The sequence below is a fragment of the Haliaeetus albicilla genome, chromosome 21 (assembly GCF_947461875.1).
Source record: "Haliaeetus albicilla chromosome 21, bHalAlb1.1, whole genome shotgun sequence".
NCBI lineage: Eukaryota > Metazoa > Chordata > Aves > Accipitriformes > Accipitridae > Haliaeetus > Haliaeetus albicilla.
In genome coordinates this window covers 21868841-21892986 of record NC_091503.1, presented here as the reverse complement: position 1 = coordinate 21892986, position 24146 = coordinate 21868841, and the positions used below count along the sequence as shown (strand labels likewise).

General features: G+C 37.8%; 1 protein-coding gene across 2 annotated transcripts in view; it reads right to left on the bottom strand.

Moving 5' to 3' along the window:
* CDKAL1 (CDK5 regulatory subunit associated protein 1 like 1) overlaps positions 1-24146 on the bottom strand; it is a 419452-nt gene that overhangs the window by 226330 nt on the left and 168976 nt on the right. For both annotated transcript variants that reach the window (XM_069809205.1, XM_069809203.1), the window contains exon 9: positions 4486-4589. In XM_069809205.1, coding sequence (XP_069665306.1) covers positions 4486-4589 — 104 coding nt within the window. The remainder of the gene's footprint in view (positions 1-4485; positions 4590-24146) is intronic.

Sequence of the window (24146 nt, the reverse complement as noted above, 5' to 3'; positions counted from 1 at the left end):
TGCAAGATAAAGTACTATCTTTGCCCAGAAAGTCTCTCACAATGTGTAGGGTTTACAAATCACCATGTAGCATTATCAGTTATATACCTTTTTATGGTCACTAAAATCCCACTGAAAAAAATATATATAAAATCAATTTAAAGTCTTGCAATTTAGCCAAAGCTATCCCAGGACACCACTCCACATCACATTCAAAGCTGAGGCTTGTTTAACTTTTGTGTCTCCTTGGAACACTGTTCACCAATGGCTGCTACCCCAGCCTTCCACTTCATATACTAAGCAAAACCACATTGTTAGACATAAAGTAGCTTTGGGAAGGAAAGAAAGAGCTCTCTCATAACTGCGAATGCAATTCCCTAAAATACAGCATTGAATATGATATAGCAAGTTTTGAAAAAACCATACTACTAAATTGATGACACAAAGAAAGTGCTGTACTATCAGCTGTAGAAAATCTCTTTGCATAAACAACCTTACAGTAGACATTTGTTCTCTACTCAAAGACCACTTTACTATATTTTGAAATACTTTCTTTTACTAGCTGTCTTATAGACGTCTGCTATACAATGTGATTTGACAAGGCTGTCCATGTAAAAAAATGATACTACTTACTAAAATTTGAAATTTACAGAAAAAACATAAAAAAGTGAAAACCTCAGCAGTCTACTCTCAACTTAAGACAGATTATTTTGTTGAAGAAATTCTATCAGTTAAGGTTGATGTCAGTCGTAACTTCAAAACTACTATGGAGGTCAGACAGGAGACATAAACCCATACAAAGTATGCAAACAAACTCAATTTCAGTGCACCTTAACACTTAGTCCAATGCATTATGAAAGTATGCAGCATGTACTAGAAACCTGCAACACACTTATGTTTTGTGCACATTATATTGCATTTAAGATATTAAAATAAAATCCAAAAAGAAAAAAAGAAAAATTATTTCAGATGTTGGAAAAGATATAGGCTGATATCTGTTCAGTCATGATTATTTCAGCCATCTTTTTTTAATCAGTTGATTTAAATCAAGTTTATGCTTATACAAATAATCTGAACACCCATGTAAATTATTACGGCTTTATCATCTGCTGTCATCTAGCTACCACTGTCAGCAGAGCATTAAATTTCATTTTTACAAAACTGACCAACAAGATAAAGGTTTGGATCCTATAATACACTGAAATAAATACCTACTTACCTAGACAAAGTATGCAAAACTCTCAAAAAACAGCAGTTAAATAAAATCACAGAGCTAAATTTTGACTAAAAAGCCTAAGAGTTACAAAAATCTTTAGAAGTCATCTTGCAGACAAACATCAGCATGATGACTGTCAGGCACCGCCTTACAGCAGCTGTCACACAGATACCATATTATTATGTACCATATTATTAGCAGTCCAGGACGGGTCCACTGACTACCTGAAATGGCTTGCAGCCGAGTAACGCAGCATATACTACAGCTTGGAAATACTTCCTACATAGAGACATCCTACCCAGAGGCTGCAGTACAGAAGTGACTGAAGGAAAATTGGGAGTATCTGATTGCAACACTAAAGCCTGTTCTGGCAACATACTGCTACTAGAAGGAACTGTTTCTAGATGTCAGCTGCAATCTTATCAAAGTATGATCACCTGAATAAAGCATTTTAGCGAGCTTTTTTGTGCTGAGCTTTAAGGACCTGTAACAAAACGTCTTTAAATACAGCTCTTCTAATTAATTTTCAGTGTGTTCCACAATTGAAACATCACACCTTTGGGGCCTATGAAGTTGTGTACTGTAAGAATATATATGTACAGAACACTGCAAACAACATCATTTTCTCTTTTCTTACATGACTTCATCATGCAGATATAGAAAATCATCACATACTGGTTTGCTGTTGTTCTTCTAAGACACCTCAGTGCTCCCAAGAGTAATTCCACAGTGGAAAAACTTTTCATCACACATCTGTACCTCTCTATTTTTCACTAGAGCTTCAGCAACATATCTTCTGAGAAAACAGAAGTGATTGCTGAAGAGATTGTAGCTCAGTAACTCAACAAGAACTTTAATGATGACTTCAGATTGTTAAAGTCTTTCACTGGATTGATGAACTTTCTGCAGCCCAGATGCAGCAAGCTGGCAGGAATAAATTCTCCATACACTGCAAACTAAGTATCTGACTATTTCATGCCTCTTTCTAAGTATGTGAAAGCTGGAGGCAAAGCCTGTCACTTTACAACTCAGTATTTGCTTCTTTCCTTATGTTCTGTAACAAAGGTACTAGTGTAAGGCCAAATAAGAATAGAACTCCCTGGAGATGCCTGCTGTGAGACATGTCATAGCATTTCTTCAAGAAATTTCATAACAATAGCTTAAGGGCAAATTTTTCCATTAGAAATCAAGTTATTTTGAAAGAGTCAATATTTATAATAAAGGCCACAGTACGACAGATGAATTGAATTACTGAATTTTCAATCCAAATGTACAATACTTGAAGTTTAAAATACTTTCCAAAATTTCACATTTATTGTCTGCAAAGACAAAACTTGAGTCTTCTTGTTATATCAAGCAAATACATCCTTCTGTTAATTTAATGTGGACTTTATGGCATGTATACACACCTATAACAGGACAGACAAGTCTGAATTTTTCTTTCTATACATACAATAAATCTAAATAAAATTTATATAGTTAACCTAAGACAGACCACAATCCTGACTGTATTACCTGTATCTTGTCTTCTGTCATGTTCCCTTGCTGAATTGTTCCAAGTTTCTTTAGAACATTTCAACAGCTATATAGTGCTATCAGCATAATACTATTCGTATGGTACACGTAATATAAAATACTTCAGAGTTACACCTGGATGAAGGGAAAAGAATGTAGTGTTCCTTTTCTACCTACATGTGTTGCTATCACCAGGCATTTACTTGTGTCTGGTAATTACTGCATAAAAACAACCATAACCATCAAATGGCAGATTTTCTCTTGCCCAGTGACTACTTACCAATTTCAAAATCACCTGTTTTGTACGACTGAAAACTTCTAGCTTTCTGAAACGTTTCCTGAACTGCTTCTCTACTAAAATAAGTGTATTTACACATCTTGTATTTCAGTTACTGACCATTTCATAATAGGCATACAGGTTTTAGAAGCTTGTCCTACTAAAACAAGAAATCTGAGACATGACAGGATTCCTGTCTATCATAACAGATAATCCAATTCACAGCAACAGCAGCATTAACTGTACAAACCTAAGCAATAGGAGAAATTTTGTGCCAATTACAGATAAGCCTCATGGAAGAAAAGAGAGGAGCTTGGCTTTTAACAAAAGCAAAAGAAAAAGGTATTTACAATCTTAAGTGAGAACTTTCTATGTAGATAATGTAGAACTTAGAATTTGTGAACGTGGGCTTTGATTAGGAAAAGGACTCTTCCTTGCGTAGTACTGATAGAAATAGCCAGAAGTTCATCACTGACCTAAATACGGTTCATCATGGATCCCTAAATAAGGATGGATTTAAAAACACATTAAATCATCGGAGACCTGTTTTTTACTAGAACAGATACAACACTCAAGAACCATAAGTGAAACCCAATGCATGTACTGTTTGTACATGCACAGAAGATGTGACATCACATGTCGTATTTATTGCTCTACTTTTGATTCAAAGTATTTGATACAAAGATGGTAGGAGATGCTACACCTGAATTACCTGTCTTTTTTTTAATATGCATTTATTCCTTTAACATGGCACAAACACAAAAAACACCACCTGTGCCTTCACAGAGATTGCATCAGAAATGAATACTAGCATTATTTGGAAATCTGTATTTTTGAAACATAGGCAAAATTTAGATCTAGAGAACAAATATTAAGGTACAATAAAGCTATCATAACTGCCAGACATACAAGAGTTTTAGATAGATACTGGCACAGAGTACTGTACTGCAGGAAAAACTTTTGATGTTTGATTGGATCCATGTGACATTACAAATATCCTATTGAACTTAAAAGCTGATAAGCTTTGCATGGCTCTCGGAAAGATCCCAGAACTCCTCCAGGAAATCCATTATCAGAAAAAGCAATGTATCCTTAAAACAGGGTTTTAAGAATCCTAGGGAGGGTCATGAAATTGGCTTTTATCATGGAGTGAAAAAAAAGTTACTGTCTTCCCCTTTAAGAAACCAGAGATAGAGTAAAATGGCCATATATTACAGTTACCCCATCATCATGAAAAAATGCTTGCATGGAACTTCATTTCAGCAAGCCTAAAATCAAAATTAAATACTCCTTATGGTAGGGCTACATTTTGTAAATAGTGGTGCACAACATAATGAAAGCATGGCTTTCTACTGCAAAGGCACCACCAGACACAGTTATGGCTATTAAGAACATCAATACCGTAACAGAGCCACATTGTATCACGATCATTACGTGTGAAAATAAGAGCTGGTACACTTCAGAGGCTGATTTTTATTGTAGGGATAAAACTGCTTACCTTGAAAAGACTGTTTAGCTCTGTCCACTAGTTCTTCAATCGGATAACTTGCTAGATCCCCTCTGGCATGCTTAGTTTTGCAGTAGGTACATGCATTGAGACACCTGTTTAGAAAACAAAAATACTCAGTTTCTAGCCAAGAAAGCCTTTATATGCACAGCTATATTTTAAGTACGTGAGGAAAAATAAGCTTTTGTATCTATGACCAGAAAATAGTATTCTGTTTTAAAATCAATAAAGTAGTTTGAAAAGTTTTGTCCTCCTACCTTCTTAAAGCACCTTTCACATCTATATAAAGGCTTGAAAAAATGATCAGTGGAAATCACATACAAAAATCTAGGAGTGGGAATTTACATATTTTTAGAAAGCTATGATAGAGTTAATAATTTTTCATTACTAAAGATGAATCTTCAGGCTTCCGATCCCGATATTACATTAAAAAATCCAACCTGAACAAGGAAATAAAGGAAAAAAGTCCTGAAAGACTAAAAGTAGATTTTAAAAATAGTGCATATTCTTGGAAACACATTTGAGTTACTTTTTTCTTCTTTCATTTGGCTTGTATAAACAGAACAAATACATAATGAAGACAGAATCACCAACTAGAAGGACGGCTTAGCACAAAAGATTGGGGAGCTAATGAAAAACTCTCATAAGAAACTAAAGGAATAATGTGAATGCTTTTAATTTACCTGACAATGTAGTAAAGGCAGACTAATTCACAGTAAAAGGATGGAAAGATCAAAACAAACAAAAACTACCACTCATATGTTTTTCCTGGACCAGCCTTTGAATCCTGGTAGTGACATGAATGTAATAAGCAGAATGTTATGAGGAGTTCGTTGCACTTTTTCCCCCCCCTTCCCTGCTTTTTAAAGCTGATATTGCCCTACAGCTTTTTATAGGTTAAAGTGTTTAAACCTCTAAAAACCCCACAAAACCAAAAAAACCCAATTATAAACATTTCTCTTGTTCATGGTTATTAGAACACCTTAAATTCTGTCCATTTTCACAATAAAAAAGCCACAGCTTCAATACCATAAAGCATTTGGGTGCCAGAAAAGGCTAACTACAGGAGAATTACTACAGAACTTTTGAAACAATAATGAAAAGGCAAAGATAGCACCAGGTGGGTTCTGATGAAGTCACCAGCTACAAGATTGTGTTTCCTACTCGGATATACCTTCTCTTCTATTATGATGTCTGGCAGCTCCATGACTAGGCAATTACTGCTTTGCAAACTCTAAAGGTTTTCATTCAGAGATTCCCCTCACACATTAGTTAGGCACAAGCAGTGGATTAGGAAGTGCAGCACACTGCACGCAACGTTTTCTCAAGTGCCCTCCTGCCCCGCACATCACCTTGGCCCTGAGACATTCTCCACCAACAGAATCTTACTTTCTGCCAGAGGACATCTAGATAGTTTGTGATTCTCTCTGCTAGACTGGATTATGTAAATTGTACATCGTCTTATTCATCTATATTATTTTTCCTGCCTATCACACCCAAACTTCAGATTTTAGTGTCCACTTTAGATCAGAAAACTAAAAGATATGGCTTAACTGCAGCAATGAGACTCTTCTATTAAGAGGTAAAAACTTATATGAAATAAGCTGCCATTCAGTAAAATACACAATCATCTATTAAAAATAGAAAAAAAAGACCTGAATCTGAACCTTTACAACCTGCTCCAAATAAGTGATTTATTCCCACCCAAAGACAACTTAATCATCAGACGTGAAACAATTTTTATGTATCTCACCTTCCTTCTGCAAATCAAAGCCTTTCATCGTGCAAGATCTAAAGCATGTTTAAAAGAGTGGCATTTGAAACCAAGAAAGTATAAGCAGATAACTGGTTTATACTTCCCCTATTAACCAAAATGAGACAGACTTCGTTGTAACATAGAAAATGATCAATTTTAGAAAGCAAAACAAAAAAGACAAAACTTTTAAATCCTATTTGTACCATATTTGTTAATTCCAACTTGGGAAAAAAAAATATTTTGGGCTGCAGCTGACCAACAAGAGTGCAGATTTCAAATACTTGTAAAAATGCTGAACTAACCACTTTGCAGAGATTTGATAATAATCTGTTCTTGAAAATATAATTTTAAACCAAACCATAAGTATAATAAAGTATCTGTAGAATTTTTTTCCCCTAGTAAGCCAGCCTCTACTCCAAGTTCCCAGCATAACAAATTACTCATACGTCCATGCTGCCACATACTCAGACCACAGACAATCAAGTGGAAAAAAGCTGTTGGGAACTCTGAGAATCTGAGCATTGCCTCTTACTAAGTGGCATGCACCAGCAAGTGGATCATTTAAAACCAACCCCATAGGTAAAGCTCTCCTTAAAAATCAGCCTTTATCACAGCTAAAGCTCAAACATATGGGACTAAAAAGCCAACATGCTAGTGGTTGCAAAAGAGTATTTTGCTTTGCATTATAGTGGAAGCCTTCTTCAAGCATTTAAAGTTGGTTTGCAAATGTTAGTTTCTATTAATACAGGTCAAAGGTTTTTTGCACAAAGAAATTACAGCAATTTACAGCAACAACTATTAATCATCATTGTGTTTGTTATTATCAACATGTTTTGAATAAATTTTGTATTGATTCCAGAACAAAAACCACTAAGTCCTGGTTTTCCAACATACTAAACTGATGGAGGTACTTTGAATTATTAACCTTTTGCTTTGAATTATTAACCTTTAATCAGATATGTGCCCAATACACAGAACTATTTCACAGCAAGGTAAAATATTATCCACAGATAAATTACTACCATGTGGCTAATTAAAAACTTTCTGAACATGTTACCAAACTGAACGTCATCAACATTTTGGTCAAGTGCCTGAAATTTTGTTGTAGACATAGGAAACAGTGGTCTTCACATTGTTTAGCTAGTATGTGCTTATGCTGTGCGTTAGATTAAGCAGACTCTTCATTTTCGAAACAGTAATATTCCTCATAAAACACACACTTAACATGAAAGGCTACCCCTTACAGATGGAACTTATTAGGAGTAAGAATACTTATGACACAGCAGACACATAAAGACTTTCCTTCAGTGGGACTAATCAGTGGATTTCAGCAGCAGATGAGAATGAGAGTACAGACAGGAGGAGCAAAATGCTGGTTCCTCTTAATGGGACTTGTGCCACCAAGTTTAGTGAAGACAGGATTCCACCCTCAGATATGAAAAGTATAAAACATCTTTCATTCAAGGATTAGAAAACAGCTCAATTACAGACTGCTATGTGTCATTAGTGTGCTAGTCACTCACATTTAATGTGATTGACCAAGACCAGACATCTGTGAACAAGATGGGAGAGCTGAATAGCTGCAACAGTGTCATATGACAGAAGATCCTTGCTGCTCTGCAGGTGGTTAATTTTGGGGGAGGGAGGCGGTATTGCTCCCTTAATTTCCTGAATAACCCAATAAATTCTTGCTTGGTATCAACCTAATGAGCTGGTTAAAAAAAAAAAAAAAAAAAAAAAAAAGAAAAAGCAAAAAGCAAAAAAAAAACCCCCAAATCACCCAAACAAAAAACCCAACCAAAACCCAGTCCTAAGGTGGTCTTCTCCCAAATTAAAAATCTGCAGAAATAAAGTAAAATATCATTAATCACAGTTCAGTCTAAATACTAATATCTGCCCTTATGAGATCTAACTAGTTAGACAAATTCAAGATCTTATGAAGTTTGCCCTATTAAAAAAAATAAAAATTCTAACAGTAATGCAGTGCCCCTAACAACACTGCAACATCACATCAGTACAAATATAGAAAGATTGCTCACCACAGCCACCCACACCATCTCTCTGCACCTACCATCACACTTCCTTAGAAGGCCTCAATAATTCCAGCCCAAGAATATTTTGTATTAGTAAACTGTGGTTTTCCTGAAAGGGGAGCATGATTTGCTTGTTTCAAAATACAGTTTAGAGAAGAGATTTAGGCTTTTGTAAGATACTTTTAGAGTTTCTACCAAACATAATTTTGATAGAAATGCTCTGTAGTGTGAGTAAAGAGAAAACTCCCTTTGCATGCTTGACTGAGCAAAAGAAATACCAGAAATATATACTCCCAGCAGATGAAAAGGAGATGGATACTAGTCAAAACTTACTAAACAAGAGCTAGTAGAAGTCTACAAATATTTTTCTCCTTAGTATAACCTAACAACAGCATTTATACTGTATTTATAGTTAAATATCATACTATAAAGTTAATGAATACTTCTTAGCATTTTTCCTCTATAAATGCTACTTTGTATTGCAAATTTTCTAAATTCCACCAAACTTAACTGCAATGGATCACAAAAAAAGTAGTTTACAGAAAAAAAAAAAAAATCCCATGCCTAATACACTTGACTTGTTTTCAGGAAACTTCTTTTGCTTGAAGTTTGCACATTTTACAATGAAGCTTTTCAACCCACTATGACAGGGAAGATAATTTCCTGTAAAAATTTGGGGCATGAGAGGTTGCTTTCACTTTAAAAAGATTTAGGACTTAAAATACTTTTGAAGCAGTGGCAAACTAGTTCTCATCAAGGCTAATTAGTCTAAGCAGCAAACCACATTATTGCAGGAATACTGTTTCTAGCATCCCAGCTTGTTCAGACTGAGCTTGGACATGAGCCACAGGGGCTATGCTACACAGATGCACTCGATGTTACAACATTTTCTATATGATAAAAGCAGGACTTCTCTGAAATGATCTTTGTAGCTAACTATTTTAGAAACTGCTCTGAAAGTACAATGCCGACTTAAAAAGAAAAAGCCAGCCTCTCAAGAAAGTTTTAGCAGAAAATAGGATGACCCTTCAACAAACACTGTACAGTGTATGGGATTGCACACACATTTTTCTCAAAGTAGGACACAACTACAGGATGCTATTTTTTAATTCTGCAACCCATTCCATGCTCAGCAAAACGGGAACAAAGTGCATTATAATTTTGTTCTTCCGAAGACCTCTGAAGCCAGCATTTTATTTGGTAATGTCTCACTAGTTACTAATCAAAAGGAATTTCGAGAGAAGGCAGCTCAGTTAGTTTGATAAGCTATTATAAGATTTAATTTTGTACTTTAAATATTTGCGTTTTGTGAAACTGAATTCCTACAGTCAAGTGCAGGTGATTCAAAGGTCACAGCTATGTGGTTATATCATCATACATTCAACTTGCTCACTTTAAGGCCCATGATTTAACATCAGCAAAATCAAGTGCATCAGTGGCACTTTTTTAGTGTTTGTCTAAAGAACTTCTTGATTAATTATTCTGCCTACATAGTTCTGCAATTGTTTGCATTAATTCAGGCATTCTAAATGGATATTACAAGGTAAAACGTTCCATTGCTAAGCTGCATAGATCTGTGTTCCCCACCCTGACCCAAAATGGTGCATTGCTAGATGCTTACTGGAAACTGCAATGATTTTTTTCTCTGCAATTCAAACTAAAGCTCTATGATTCACAGAGACATAAATTACTTCAGAAGCATTTCCAAATAGCTGCTTGGCTACACAGACCACAACTTTGGGACAGATCATGACAATCATTAATATCAAGAAAGTGACTCAGCTGAAATAGCACAGGTAGATAAATTAGGTTCTGTGGTTGCACAGAGCAGAAAATGCCACGGCATTTTAACTACAAGTAATCAATTCTTTCAACACTTCATAAAGAGCAACAATATTTGGAAGATGATGACTCCTGGTCTCAGTCAAATAGCAGTAATGAAGGTGGTAGAAATAAAGAGTTACGACAGAAAAACCTTAGATAGAAAAGACACTTTCTTAGAAATCTGCTCACAGCTAATCCCAGATATACAGTGGCAGAATACGGCAACATCACAATTTCAGCATGCATAAGCAACTGTTATTCTTAGATCCCTCCTAATGAACAGCAATGATTGGAAAATGACCTCCGAGGACAGGATTCTCAGAGGCTTGCTTTAATTTATAAAGTTTTAGAGAGCTGTGACTTGACAAATGCCATAGTATTTAAAGCATCAAATAGTATCATTTTATTAAAAAAAAACTCTACCAGGGACAGATGACTTAGCATAACTTATACAGAATGTGCTGCAAAACCTAACTGGGTCAGTAATAAACAATTTCATAAGCTTTAAAAATTCAGCTTTCAAAGTTTTTTGACAAAATACTAAGGATTACATTAAAACTGTGGTTTCTACATAGCAGGGGGGAGACAATGAGCACATTTAAAGTTCTGTTCCAGGAATGCAGCATCTCAGCAGATCTCCATGAGTGGAGGAAGGGTAAGGGGAGTCAAGTGTCTTTCTATAAGCAAACCACTTCACTTACCATGCATCCTCACAACATTAGCAGCTCCTGAATCACCCACACAGAAAACATGGTTGAAAAGTAGACCACTGCCTGTGATAAGAGCTATTGTTTTTACTTCCTGAATGGCTTTTGGGACAGACCCTTTTAGAGTAGTGAAATCTCACAGGAAACATTAGGCTGCAGTTAATTCTGTAACATACAGCAGGTACCACACAGATTCTTGGGATAAAAGGTATTGTTTTTGTACTGGTCAAAACATCCTGGGGGGGGGAAGTTACATTTCAGCAGCACTGAAACTACCAGGCTTAATTTAGAATTTATCTGAGATTGCCATCAGACCAATTTCAAAAAAAGTATTTGTAAAATGTCTGTGGGAAAGTGGATCTGAATTGTCTGGGTAAAATAATGGAAATAAGTGCAGAATAAAAACAAACTCACCATTTATAATCTAGAAAGAATCCCTTCCCAATGATTGCGTCTACACAAAGCTTTCTGCCCCAAAAGGTCCTACTGGTTGTGGCAGCAGTAGAAATGTTAAAAGCTCCAATGTGGACAAGGATCTAAGCATTATCTACCATTAATACTATGTTGTTGCTCATAAACATCATCTCTGTCTTGTGATAAATTGGTTAGCCTTGCTGAAAAAAAAGTGTATGTGCAGCAGTACAGACATACATGCTTCAAGTACATACTCTTCATTATGTATTACTCTGTCAACTTAAAATCAAAGACGACCACACATTTCAACATAATTGCCCAATCCTAAATCTGTCTGAGATTTTCCAAGCAATTTAATGGACTGATTTACACAGTTATTCTTATAAGACTCCAATGACTGATTTCTTTCAAAAATAGAAATTTAAACCAGGGGCCTTATGTTTGCCTTTAAGAGTCTCCAAGGGGATTTTCAAAAGCAAATTAATCCCCTTTAAACAGTTATAGAGCTGAGTCAGTCAGATTATCTTCATGGACATATCTTCCTTACTGCCCATGTACCTCTTACAGAAAATGCAAGTTAAAGTACTTACCTTTGAATAATTAGGGAAACTAATTTGAATAATTAGGCAAAGTATCATTTATAAATTATTTTCATTGTTTTATAATGTTATGGTTTTAATATATCCAAATATATTTTGCAGAATTTAAAAGCATAGTGACAGTGCAGAAAACAGCAGCCTTTCATTACTAAACTAGTTATCCTCAACTTCTCCATCTGCTTTACTTATCAAAAATTCTCCCCTTCTAATGATTCCTCAGGTCTTTTCTTCTATTTTCTTTTTTTTTTTTCCCTGCCATTTTCTTAACTTATTCCTGTTGTCTTGCATTCAGTGACCATTATGCTTGTAACTCTGCCGTGGTGTCCTCATGTCCCAGTGACTGGAATGGTCTGACTTTCTTCCAAGCTACTTGGCCCGTGTTTGTATGCTTTGATTTCCTCTTTAACCACTCAAGCCTGTGGTGAGTCTGAAACTTTTCCAGTTCAACTGCTGCCAGCTCTGACAGAAAGCATAAACTTCCCAGTTTTGGTGTTTTGTTTTGTTTTGTTTTTTTGAAGCACAAAGACAACTAGTTTTTATATGGTTAGACTTAAGTTGATGAAAATTCTTTCTTTTTTTTTTGTCATCTCCATTGCAACTCAGATATTTATGGTCAGTCATTTAAAAGAAAATCAGAAAGACCATGACTAAAGCACTTAATGCACAAATCAGAGCATTAAAAACAGGCCACAGAAGCCCTTGGGAATTCAGGATCTAAACAGCCTTCTAGACATTACAGGCTGGAAAATACATGAGAGGCAGCTCTAGTCATAAAAAGCAAGACTTAACAATAAGAAGGAATGGACAGACAAAACACAAAGTAGCTCAGCAATTCAGTTGTTTACAGGCCTTAGTCAACACTTAAATGGAAGTTTTCTTTGTATTTCCACAGCCACATCTGGCTACAACATTATCTTTGCAAGGGCTGACTTGAAACCGTTTTTCAGCTTTAACAATGTTCTTAAAAAGACCCAACCTTTCGGAGGAGGAGGGTTTGCACTGGCTGCACACGGGCTGTTGAACAGACCCAACAAGCCAAGGTAGCAAGGTACGTTACCGTTTCGTTCAGTCCGCACCACCCAACAACCTCCCTGCAGAAATGCTTTCACAAATAAGGTTGATGACATCATACTACAAGATGCTTGTTTGCTTTTATCAACACCAGTTAAAATGGCATTTTCCTTGTGAGGCTCAGTTGTCTGAAGAAAAAGACATAACCTGACCTTGCCTTCTACAAAGAGGTGACTGACCCTGTGGAAAGGGGAGGTCTGGGGATGTCATACACCTTGATTTTAGGCAGGCCTTTGCAACAGTCTCCCATAGAACCCTTAACGCCAAATTGCTGTGATACGGATTGAATAAGTGGACCACAAGGTGGGTTAAGAACTGGCTGGGCTGCTGGGTTGTGGTCAGCAGCGCGAAGTCTAACCGGTGGCTCGTTAGTATCGGTGTTCCTCAGGGACTAGATGCTGGGGCCGCTATTATTTCCTGACTTTATTAATGACATAGGTGAAGGGATGTAATGCATCTGCAGCAAATCCCAAGCTGGCAGCGAGGAGAGCAGCTGGAGGGCAGGACTGCTATTCAGAGAGGTATCAACAGCCTGGAGAAACGGGCTAACAGGAACCTCACGAATTTCAACAACGGCAAGTAGAAAGCCCCACACCCAGAATAGAGGAACCCCAGGCAAACGTGCAGGTGGGGAGGGAATTGACTGGCTAGAAAGCAGTTTTGTGGACAAGGGCTTCAGGGTCCAGGTGGGCAATGAACTGAATGCGAGTCAGCAGTATGCCCTTTATATTTAAGGGGGTCAAACGCACTGTCCTGTGCAACTGGACTGCGCTCTCAAGAATGAAACCAACAGTTTGAAATTGTTATTGCTCTCTGTTTGGCACTTGTGAGACTGCATCTGTAGTGCTGTGTCCAGTTTTGAGCTCCCTGGAGCGAGGCAGACCGTGACATAAAGTAACAAACAAGTAGACGGGAAAGACACCAAGATGATTAGGAGGCTCAGGCACATGGCACACAAGAAGAGGCTGAGAACTGGCTTACTCATTGTTAGGATGAGGAGATATTACTGCTGTCTACAGACAGCTGATGGGAGCATACAGTGAACACACAGCCAGGCTGTTCTTGGAGGTTCAAGGTCATAAAATTAGGAGCAATGGACACAAGTCGTAATACACGAAACTGCAATTAGACCAAAGAAAATGCTTTACCATGACAGTGGTCAAGTACTGAACAGGCTGCACTACTGCTGATCTCATCTCTTTGAGATGCTGGAACCCAACAAGAACACTATTCCTTTCTAGAGCCCAAAGGCTTGCTCTGCTCCAGGATTACATGTGTGTACATGGATGAGTACACACACACCTATGTGTAAGACACACGCACACAGGAGAAGCATAGCATGCTTCCAACACCACAGGAAGCTTAGATTCAGCTACAGGGGTAAGAAAAGCTAGAAGATGAGAAATCGGTGCAGAGAAGGACCATGTCTGGCCTGTACAAGGAGAACCAGAGAAGAAGATTAAATGAAAGATACCACAAACAGTGTCAACATTTAAAATTTTCCTTCCATTTGTTATCAAATACGTTTAGAGTGTGACACTAACGTGATATTCACATGCTGTCCATAAGTACACCACAGCACTTTGAGGGCTAACATTAACAGAGAAACAAGTATGGCAGAGTTTTTGGAGCAGATCGCCAGTAGCCAGTCAAGAACAAAACATTCCCAAGCATGCTACTGGAGCTACAGCCAGCCAAAAGTTCACAGAAAAAAAAAATAATATTAGAACACTCTGATTTTAGATATGACAACAGATAATCAGTTCTGTGCAAATTAGGTTTCCACTTTCATCATGTTCCTCCACAGCATAAAAGAATACAGGGAAGGGGCACTGTGTCCATAACACTGGACATTGAGAAAGCGGGTGTACGGGCATTCTTCCATGTCCATGGAGTTGTGAACTGCCATTTAAAATTGCACTTTGTTTCCTGCCATCCTTCACCTTTGTGCTACGTTAATCAATATGCCTTTAAGCTTTATGTAGAGTCATACAGAGAGTAACTGTGCAGAGGCCATAATTTAGTCCCCTGAGCAGAGTATATTTGTGCTTCTCCATATCCCTTTGAAATGTTGAAGTCAACCCAAATTGTGAACAAGTCTTACCAAAAAAGGTGAAATTTGCCAGTTTTGTTATGAGTTATAACTGGCACATTTAAACTTGTGAATTCACTTAAGAATCCTAAACTCTCTTCTGCAAACACACCTGCATCACATGTAAAAGAAACTGATCAGGGGAAAAACTGAATGTACTGTATAAACAGCAAAGAAAAGTCCCTCAGTGAACAGATGTGCAATAAGCTGTTACATGTGCTCATGTCTAAGACAGCTTACACAAACTATAGAATCCAAGTTTCTAGTCTCACTAGACTTGATGGACATCGGTCTCTCTTTATGCTTCGCTTTTCAGAAAAGCATTATTCCCTTCAGAAAATAAAGCCATTCAGCTGATCCAGACTAACATAAAAAAGCCACTGTGTTTATTGAGTATTTATGGTATTACTTTCACAATTTCATTTCAAAGGGGACCATGACTTTTATCCACATATTGATTGAATAAGAAAATAATTCAACATATAATATTCAACAATATTCATAAAATATTCAACACAGACCTAAGATAAACCCTAGATACTCCTAAAGAAAGGAGAGATAGAAGACAGAAGATACCAGAGTTCTAAGTGGACTTGGGTAGAGCGATATTACCTTTATGAGACATAACATACATAAATCACGTACCTATCACTTTGCTGAAAATATCTTCCCATATAAGTCTTGTAAGCATTATATATTAAATTCATTTTATTAAAATCATGAAGAATACCAAGTCTTATTCTTTCTTATTTTGCAGAAGGTACCACAAACTGGACCAACCTATGCAGCTGAATATCCTAAAAGCAAAATGGCTTTGGAATAAACACAAACACCCAGTACATCTGAAATAAAGCTAAAGAAACAAAAATAGTTCACACTGAAAAATCTCATTCCTAGTATTTTAATAGTTGTCAGATAGAGCAAGTCTTATTCTCTCATAAAGATGCATTTCTCCTTACACAAAATACATAGCAAACGCACAGATCTGCTTTGCTGGTTGTGTTTCAGCACTGTTCTCATACAACGTCCCAGAGAGCACTGCAGCCTATGTGGCATTTCACAGCAAAAATATCCTTATTTTTGTAGAATTTGAAATTCAGTTGGCAGGTTGAGGGCATTTTTCCAACCACAAACATTTTTGGAACTTTTTTTGAACAATGTGTGTTCAAACAAAAGTTTTCAGCTACAAGTCCTCAGGAAAAAATCCTACTTAAAATGTGCTTGTTTTACCTGCATTCATTCATTTAGAATGAACTGGTAATATAGGAATGGGGCCTAGTTTAAGTTTAATGATTAAAATTCCTATTCTAGTCTCTGCAATAAGTTCAGCAGATGTCTGAATCAAAAAGAACGTGAATGTTAGATATTAGGTGGTTATAAAGTGTCTGCACTAGCTTTGCTTTCAGTATGGATGCAAGGGATATATACCTAGTGCATGAGTGGAACATCTATACAAGAAGGGAACCTACACAAACAAGGATAGGAACTAAACAGCACTTAGCATAACTTACATATTTGGTGCTTTCACATACATATATTTCTAAACTTGGCGTACAGGGCCTTGTTTCCACAAAAAAATTGCTAGATTAAGATTTGAACGTGTCCAAGAAACACTTCTGAGATCAGCTGCAGATACAGCAAGACTCCCTTGCAAACCTACTATCTCCCTACAAACTGCAGATACAAGCCAATAAGCACAACATCAGCTTATGCCTTCTGCTCAAGCAAAATGGATTAGCCTAGTAGAGACATGACTACTAACCCTTTAGCCGGAATTCAAAGGTTATTTAAATGTTTATAGTGTGCTTGGTGAACAGACGTCGCTATATTACTGTGAATTACAGAACTGTAAGTTAATACGTTAAACATTGCTGAACTATACTGCTGAACTTTCCTAAAGATGTTGATACTTACATAGTTTAACCTGTAATAACTTTTTCCCTCTACTACTTAAAACTTTCATTTAGACTATTCCTCATTTAAGTGCTAAATTAAAAAGAAAATCTCAAAACTCATCACATTTTACTTTATTAAAGAATTATTCCTAAAACAAAAGACAAAAGTTTCAATATGTATTTGAATAGTTATATTAACTCAGTATACTATTTTACCCATACCTGCTACTTAGAAAAGTAACTGATGTATAATTTTGGAAAGGGGTGGCGGGGGGGACGGGGAATCAATTAAAAAAACCTAACTTGCAGGAAAAAAAAAATCTACACCAAAAGCAAAGGGAGTTCTTCTTTAAGCTCTTTAACAAATGATCTAAAACAAACTGTTGGAACACAGGAATGTGAATGACTAAACAAACCCTTCAGTAAACATTCCCCAGCTGTAGTTTTCAGCCTAATACCAAGCTAAAATGTGGAGACTCCATCTACCTTCTGCAAAATGATTAAACTTCAGAAGCAAAGCGACATTATACAATATACATGACTCACAAACATACTCACTGAAAACGAAAACCACTAGACATTTATCCCTTAAAAACAGAAAAAACACCAAGTCTGGCACCAGTCTGCAATGCAAGAAAGACCATGTGATACTTAGACACTTGTGTATTAGTTTAAAAATAAGCTAGATAAGCATGTGATGAGTGACAATTTTGTACTTGACCTTTTCTTAAATGGCTCCTTTTCACAGTCCACACACGTATCAGAAAAATTCCTAAAACAAAAAGAAGCTAAAACCCTACTTGTCATCCAATGTCTTGAAGATAAACTCTAAAAACAAAATTCTACATAGTTACTTTAGGAAAAAAATTTTTAAAAGTATGTTTTGCAGGAGGAATACAGAAAAAGAAATTAAAAAAAAAGCACTGAAATGTTCTTGTAAATTAAGCTGATGAAATTCAACATGCTAAATTACAGAGACAGAAGCTTGGGGTGTATATTTCCAGTGGGAATATTTCACTCTGCCTAGCAGGCAAGGAATTTGGAAATAGAGTTCCTCTTTCCTGAGGCTGAGTAGGCCTACAGGATTGCACAGGAAATGCTTTTAAGTCGGGAAATGGGGATGCATTCTGCATGGGATGGGGAACCCTTAGTTTAGAGTATTACTTTTTAAAGTGTCAAACCACAACAATTACCTCTGGAGTGAAGGTCTCCACTACTATTAAGCAACTGCACTAACATCCATAGTGTCTGTATCTAAATCCTTGTGGGTTTTTCTGTTGCTGTTTATGTTCATTTAAATATCACAGAATCACAGTGGCTGAGTTGGGAAGGGACCTCTGGAGAACATCCAGTCCAAGACCTCACTCCTCAGAGCAGGAGCAACTAGAACAGGTTGCTCAGTACCTTGTCCAGATCGCTTCCAAGTACCACAAGGATGAAGACTCCACACCCTCTCTGGGCAACCTGTTCCAGTGTTCAATCAGCTCTACTGTAAAAAAGTTTTTTTCCTATGTTTAAATAAAATATCTTTTATTTCAATACAAGCCTGAGCCTGCTCTTCTCTACGCTGAATGGTCCCAGCTCTCAGTCTCTCCTCATATGCCAGATGCTCCAAGCCATTAGTCACCTTCATGGCCCTTCATTGGACCTGCTCCAGTGTCTGTATGCCTCTCTTGTACTGGGGAGCCAGCACTGGACCCAGCACTCCAGGATGTGTCTCACCGGGGCTGAGCAGAGGGGAAGGATCGCCTCCCTCCACCTGCTGCAGACACCGCTGAGTGCAGCCCAGGAGGCTGTCGGCCACCTTTGCTGCAAGGGCACATTGCTGGCTCGTGTTTACCATGTACTTTTGTTTGTGAAAACAAGCCTTAAAAATGTGTTTTGCACATTTTAAACAGAAAGTAATGAGATGTATGCGATAGTGTTTCCTGGTTTGGGCTAATCTCACAGTAAGTTTTGTGCTTTACCTAAACATGTATGATCATGTCAGTGGGTGATACAGGTTTCAGGGGCAAAGCTGTTAACCATATTCCTAGTAGCACAAAGCATTCTTTTAGTTATCTTCCTCCACTGCATTCACTGTATTCAAGACACAGAATAAAGACTTGAGGTCCCCAACCATTCCTGATGTATGAACTGAAAATCTCCATAAAAAGGGGCAACCAACAGTAATTCTGAAAAGAGTAATAAATCATTGTAATTAATCATGACCAAAAGAGGTTAAAAAAGAAAAAATTGAATTTTCACTTCTTACCACCACCCCTCCAAGAGTAACCATTCTTTTTTCTGAAATCAAAACCAAATAGCAGAGAAAATTTCTCTCTCCCTCAAAAAAGTCAGACAACTAAAATCCATTTGTAAGGATAAATCCTGTTTTAAGTTACACTGACACAGTCCCACCAACAGGACAGCCTGGTTTCTCAACTCCTTGGCAATGATATGCAAACAGGAAAGCACCAGCTTTCTGACTTGCAGTTGTATCTGCAAGAAAGGAAATTAACAGGAATCACACACACTCAGTTCCACTTTTCATCACATAAGCACATGCTGCCAGGGCTATTTCATCTGGATTCATATTCTTGCTATACAGGACAACAAGATGAGTCCTTGAAGATGGAAATATAGCCAAAGGAAAAAGAACAGATTAAATGGAGGTCTAAGGACCTGCCTCCTTGACATGCCAATATACATGAGCTAATAGTACACTGTTGACTATAACTGTCACATTTAGGCTCGATTCATATAGATGTTTCATGTTTGTAAAGATGTTTTATGTAAGGATGAGTCAGGAGTCCATCAGACTTATGAAATACTTGCCTCAGGAACAGTACTTGAGATACTCATGGCAGCTTTTACTTTCAGGAGGTTTATAGACTATCGACACAATTCATCAGGATACAGAGAAATACCTGATCTTAATTTTCTAGACACAGTACTCGGTGCTCATTTGACTGAAGCTTTCTGTGCATCTTTACACTACTACTATGCATCAGAGCAGAAAGGAATACAGAACATTTGTACAAACCCCACTCCAACTCCTCAACAGAACATAGCAGGTACTAGCATGCTGAAAAAAGTTATACAACTATTTTTTGTTATAGTCTAAATATGGATCCAAGATCTTATTTTACAACTTCTTTTTTCTTCCTCTTGATTGAGTCTGGAGTTAAGAAAAACAAGGATGACAACACAAAAAAGGGACCTAATGGGTGATCTCTGTAAAGAGAGAGGGAACACGTGAAAGATCTTCTCTAGTCAGTGAATGAATCTAGTTCACTTAATCCCAAATACAACTGTGAATCAGTCACGGTGGACCTGCCTCTAGGCACTTCTCAAATCTTCTCTTCTGTATTTGTATTCTTCTACTCGAAAAGAAACCATCTTCTAGATGAAAACCCCAAACAGACATGGTTCTCCATGCCATCACACAATTGGTATCCAGCTGATAGAGGAAGGAATTACCTTTGTTTATCATGACTTTTTTTTTCCTCCTCTCCCCATTTAGTGAAGTAGTACTGCATGGTACTCTGCAGCATAGGAGTGCAGGAACACCACAGCATTTTGGGGGATCTGTTGAGTACCCTCAGTCCCGAAACCAGCAACTTGCAGAGAAATATGTTGATCCTGAAGGGACCAGAAACTCAGGAGTTCCATCTTATTTGTACTAGCAAATACTTAGTAAAACATACATTTCATTTCTTGGGTAAGATTGATCTTCGTACAATGGAAAAGCTAAAACAACTAGTCAAAAGAAAATTTAAAGCAACTATTTCAACAGCTTTTTATTAAGCCACGCTGCTGGAGAAAAAGTTGTGTGTCCACAAAAATTTAAGACTTTATTGCCTAAATTCCACAACTGGGGGTAGGGGAGCCTTCAAATGCCTCTTATAAACTTTTTTTTCTTGGTATAAATACTAACTCTTCTAGCATGCAACTTGTAGTAAAAGCAAAAGGAGGAGGAGCACAGAAATCTGCTCTAAGCATTTTACTTTATTTTTTTTTTTAGACTATTTGAAGCACAAATAAAACTATTACTCAATTCAGTGTAACTAGTTTTTAGTTAGGAACCTGATTTTTTAAAAACTATCACATTTCAAGAATGACAGTCAAGAATAATAATGCTGAAATATATGTGAATCGTGAGACTTTTCAATAACACTAACCCAAAAATTTTCAATTTTCAGTGAGAAAAATTTCAACTCACCCCAAATATCCAAATTTCAAAACGTATTTGTGTATTGGGTTTGTGTGGCCAGGTTTTGGTAGCAGGGGGGCTACAGGGCTGGCTTTTGTGAGAAGCTGCTAGAAGCTTCCCCTGTGTCCAACAGAGCCAATGCCAGCCGGCTCCAAGAGGGACCCACCACTGGCCAAGGCCGAGCCCATCAACAACAGTGGTAGTGTCTCTGGGATAATGTATTTAACAAGGGGGGAAAAAAAAAGTTGCTGGGGCACAGAAACCGAAGCCAGAGAGAGAGTGAGAACATATAAGAGAAACAGCCCTGCAGACCCCCAGGTCAGTGCAGAAGGAGGGGGAGAAGATACTCCAGGTGCTGCAGCAGAGATTCCCCTGCAACCCGTGGGGAAGACCACGGTGAGGCAGGTTGTCCTCCCGCAGTCCATGGAGGTCCACGGTGGAGCAGATATCAACCTGCAGCCTGGGGAGGACCCCACGCCAGAGCAAGTGGGTGCCCGAAGGAGACTGTGACCCTGTGGGAAGCCCGTGCTGGAGCAGGCTCCTGGCAGGACCTGTGGCCCCATGGAGAGAGGACCCCACGCTGGAGCAGGTTTTCTGACAGGACTTGTGACCCCACGAGGGACCCACGCTGGAGCAGTCTGTGCCTGAAGGACTGCAGCCCATGGAAGGGACCCACGCTGGAGCAGTTCGTGAAGAACTGCAGCCGGTGGGAAGGACTCACATTGGAGAAGTTCATGGAGAACTGTCTCCCGTGGGAGAGACCCCATGCTGGAGCAGGGGAAGAGTGTGAGCAGTCGTGTCCCCCCCCCCGAGGAAGGAGCAGCAGAGACAATATGTGATGAACTGACCCCAACCCCCATTCCCCATCCCCCTGCACCGCTGAGGGTGAGGAGGTAGAGAATTCAGGAGTGAAGTTGAGCCCGGGAAGAAGGGTGGGGTGGGGGAAGGTGTTTTTAAGATTTGGTTTTATTTCTCATTATCCTACTCTGATTTGATTGGTAACAAATTAAACTAATTTCCCCGAGTCAAGTCTGTTTTGCCCATGACGGTAATTGGTAAATGATCTCTCCCTGTCCTTATCTCAACCCACAAGCCCTTTGTTATATTTTCTCTCCCCTGTCCAGCTGAGGAGGAGGGGAGTGATAAAATGGCTTTGGTGTGCACCCGGCATCCACTCAGGGTTAACCCACCACAGTTTGCTATACAAACAGATAAAGGAACACACAGTGCAATTATAACAGAGATCACGTAAATTATCTTAAATATAAGGACCTTGCAAGCTAACAGGTTAAAAACTCACAGCTTATTTGAGCTTCAGCATAAATATCAGAATTAAAGAGTGTTAAGTTTCAAGTTTTTTCTTCCCCACATAAAGAAAGATACTATCACATTACAAAACACTTGAAGTAATATTAATAATCTTGGAATATGTTACAATGGATTTTGTGCCACCTTGTCTGCCAAGGACAATCTTAATATTCAACTTTTAAGTTATTTTTTGCTTGGGTTTTTTTTAAAGTACCTTTACTTCAGTGATTTTGCTCTTGTGCCACATACTGATGATCACAGTTAAAATGCCCTACTCCTCCCTACTTTTCAAATCTTATAAATTTACACAAGTCAATGAGAATACCACAAAAACATGCCTCGTACTTTGATAGATAATGCAAAATATAAATTTTTGGGGCCCCCCCATCTTATTCAGGGAAAACTATTTTTTCCATTAAAATTATCTCTGGGTCAAGTCTAAGAACAAATTCAAGCACAAGATGCTTCCCAATTCTGATTCTTCTTTTTACACAGCCCTTAACACATTTCCCTGTCAGGTCTCCAAAAAAAATTCCACCTTAACCAAAAAGGGCACAAGAGACTTTTCAATCAGACCCTTTGACAAGTTGTTCTCATTTTTAGTTGCATTTAAGAAGTCATACCAACACTAGCAAAAGAGGTTATTATTGTTAGGCAACTAAAAGTTATCTGATTCTGCTGATGAGCAGTAAAGACATGGGCACTTAGCTTAAACACTTAAGTTGTATAACATTTTAAAATAGGCCATTAAGACCCCCAGAATTATGAATATGTAAAAGCACAGACATTTCTCACACTAACATTCAGCAAGATAGTATTTTTTCAAAACAATGACTTCTCTAGTGATTGTCTTGTTTTTCTAGTTTGGGGGTTTTTATGTGAAAAGCTGGGACTAAAGGCAACACAATATCAGTTATGACACATGAGGTTATTTCTCAGTATTTACTGTAATCTGAGAAATGAATAAAATGTTTCTCAGGATTCTGTCCAGATTTCCCTTAGGAAATACGTATGTGGGTGTTAAGAAAAGGGACGCAAATGAATGCTCTTCTCAACAAGGAGGAATTTATCTCCAACTTCAGAAAGCATATTGATGTCAGAATTACGGATATATGAAACCGCAAACAACTTCAGAATGATCTCTCTTCATTCAAAAAGACTAGAACACGTAGCTTGTTGTGTGACCCAAAACCACTTCTATATGTAAGCATCTGCCAAAAAGGCAGGCAGGAAGTGGCCTTACAATATTGTGTGCTAACCTGTAATCAGGTTCCAGTATGTTAAAGCTGTCTCATTTTCTGCATCAACCTTCAAAATAATCAGGAATGTAGCATCGAAAGGAATAAGCTGAAACTGCAGGGAACTACATATCAAAGTTACATAAAATGAAGTCAAGCTTATTTCCCCCCCAACCTTTTCCCCATCTAGTTTAACATGAAAATTGGGGATTGTGTTAAATTCTGGTGATCTTCCTCTTGGGTTAACAGAGTAACAGAACTGTGCAGTGCGGGAAGCCACCTAGTGACGAAGGAGCACAAACATGCCTGAAGCTGCCCAAAGTTTTAATAAGATGACGCAGTTGGAGCATGTGATTACTGCTGTTTTTCTCACTGACTTGCAAGTTGTGTGGTGTACTGGAGTTTACAGAATTGCGTAGTGATTCCTGGCAACTGTTATGAGTCCTCCTAATCTTCTAAGTGAACTGTGAAATAGCAAATTTTCTGAAGATGAGATGTCGAAGAGCAAAAGAAAATGTAT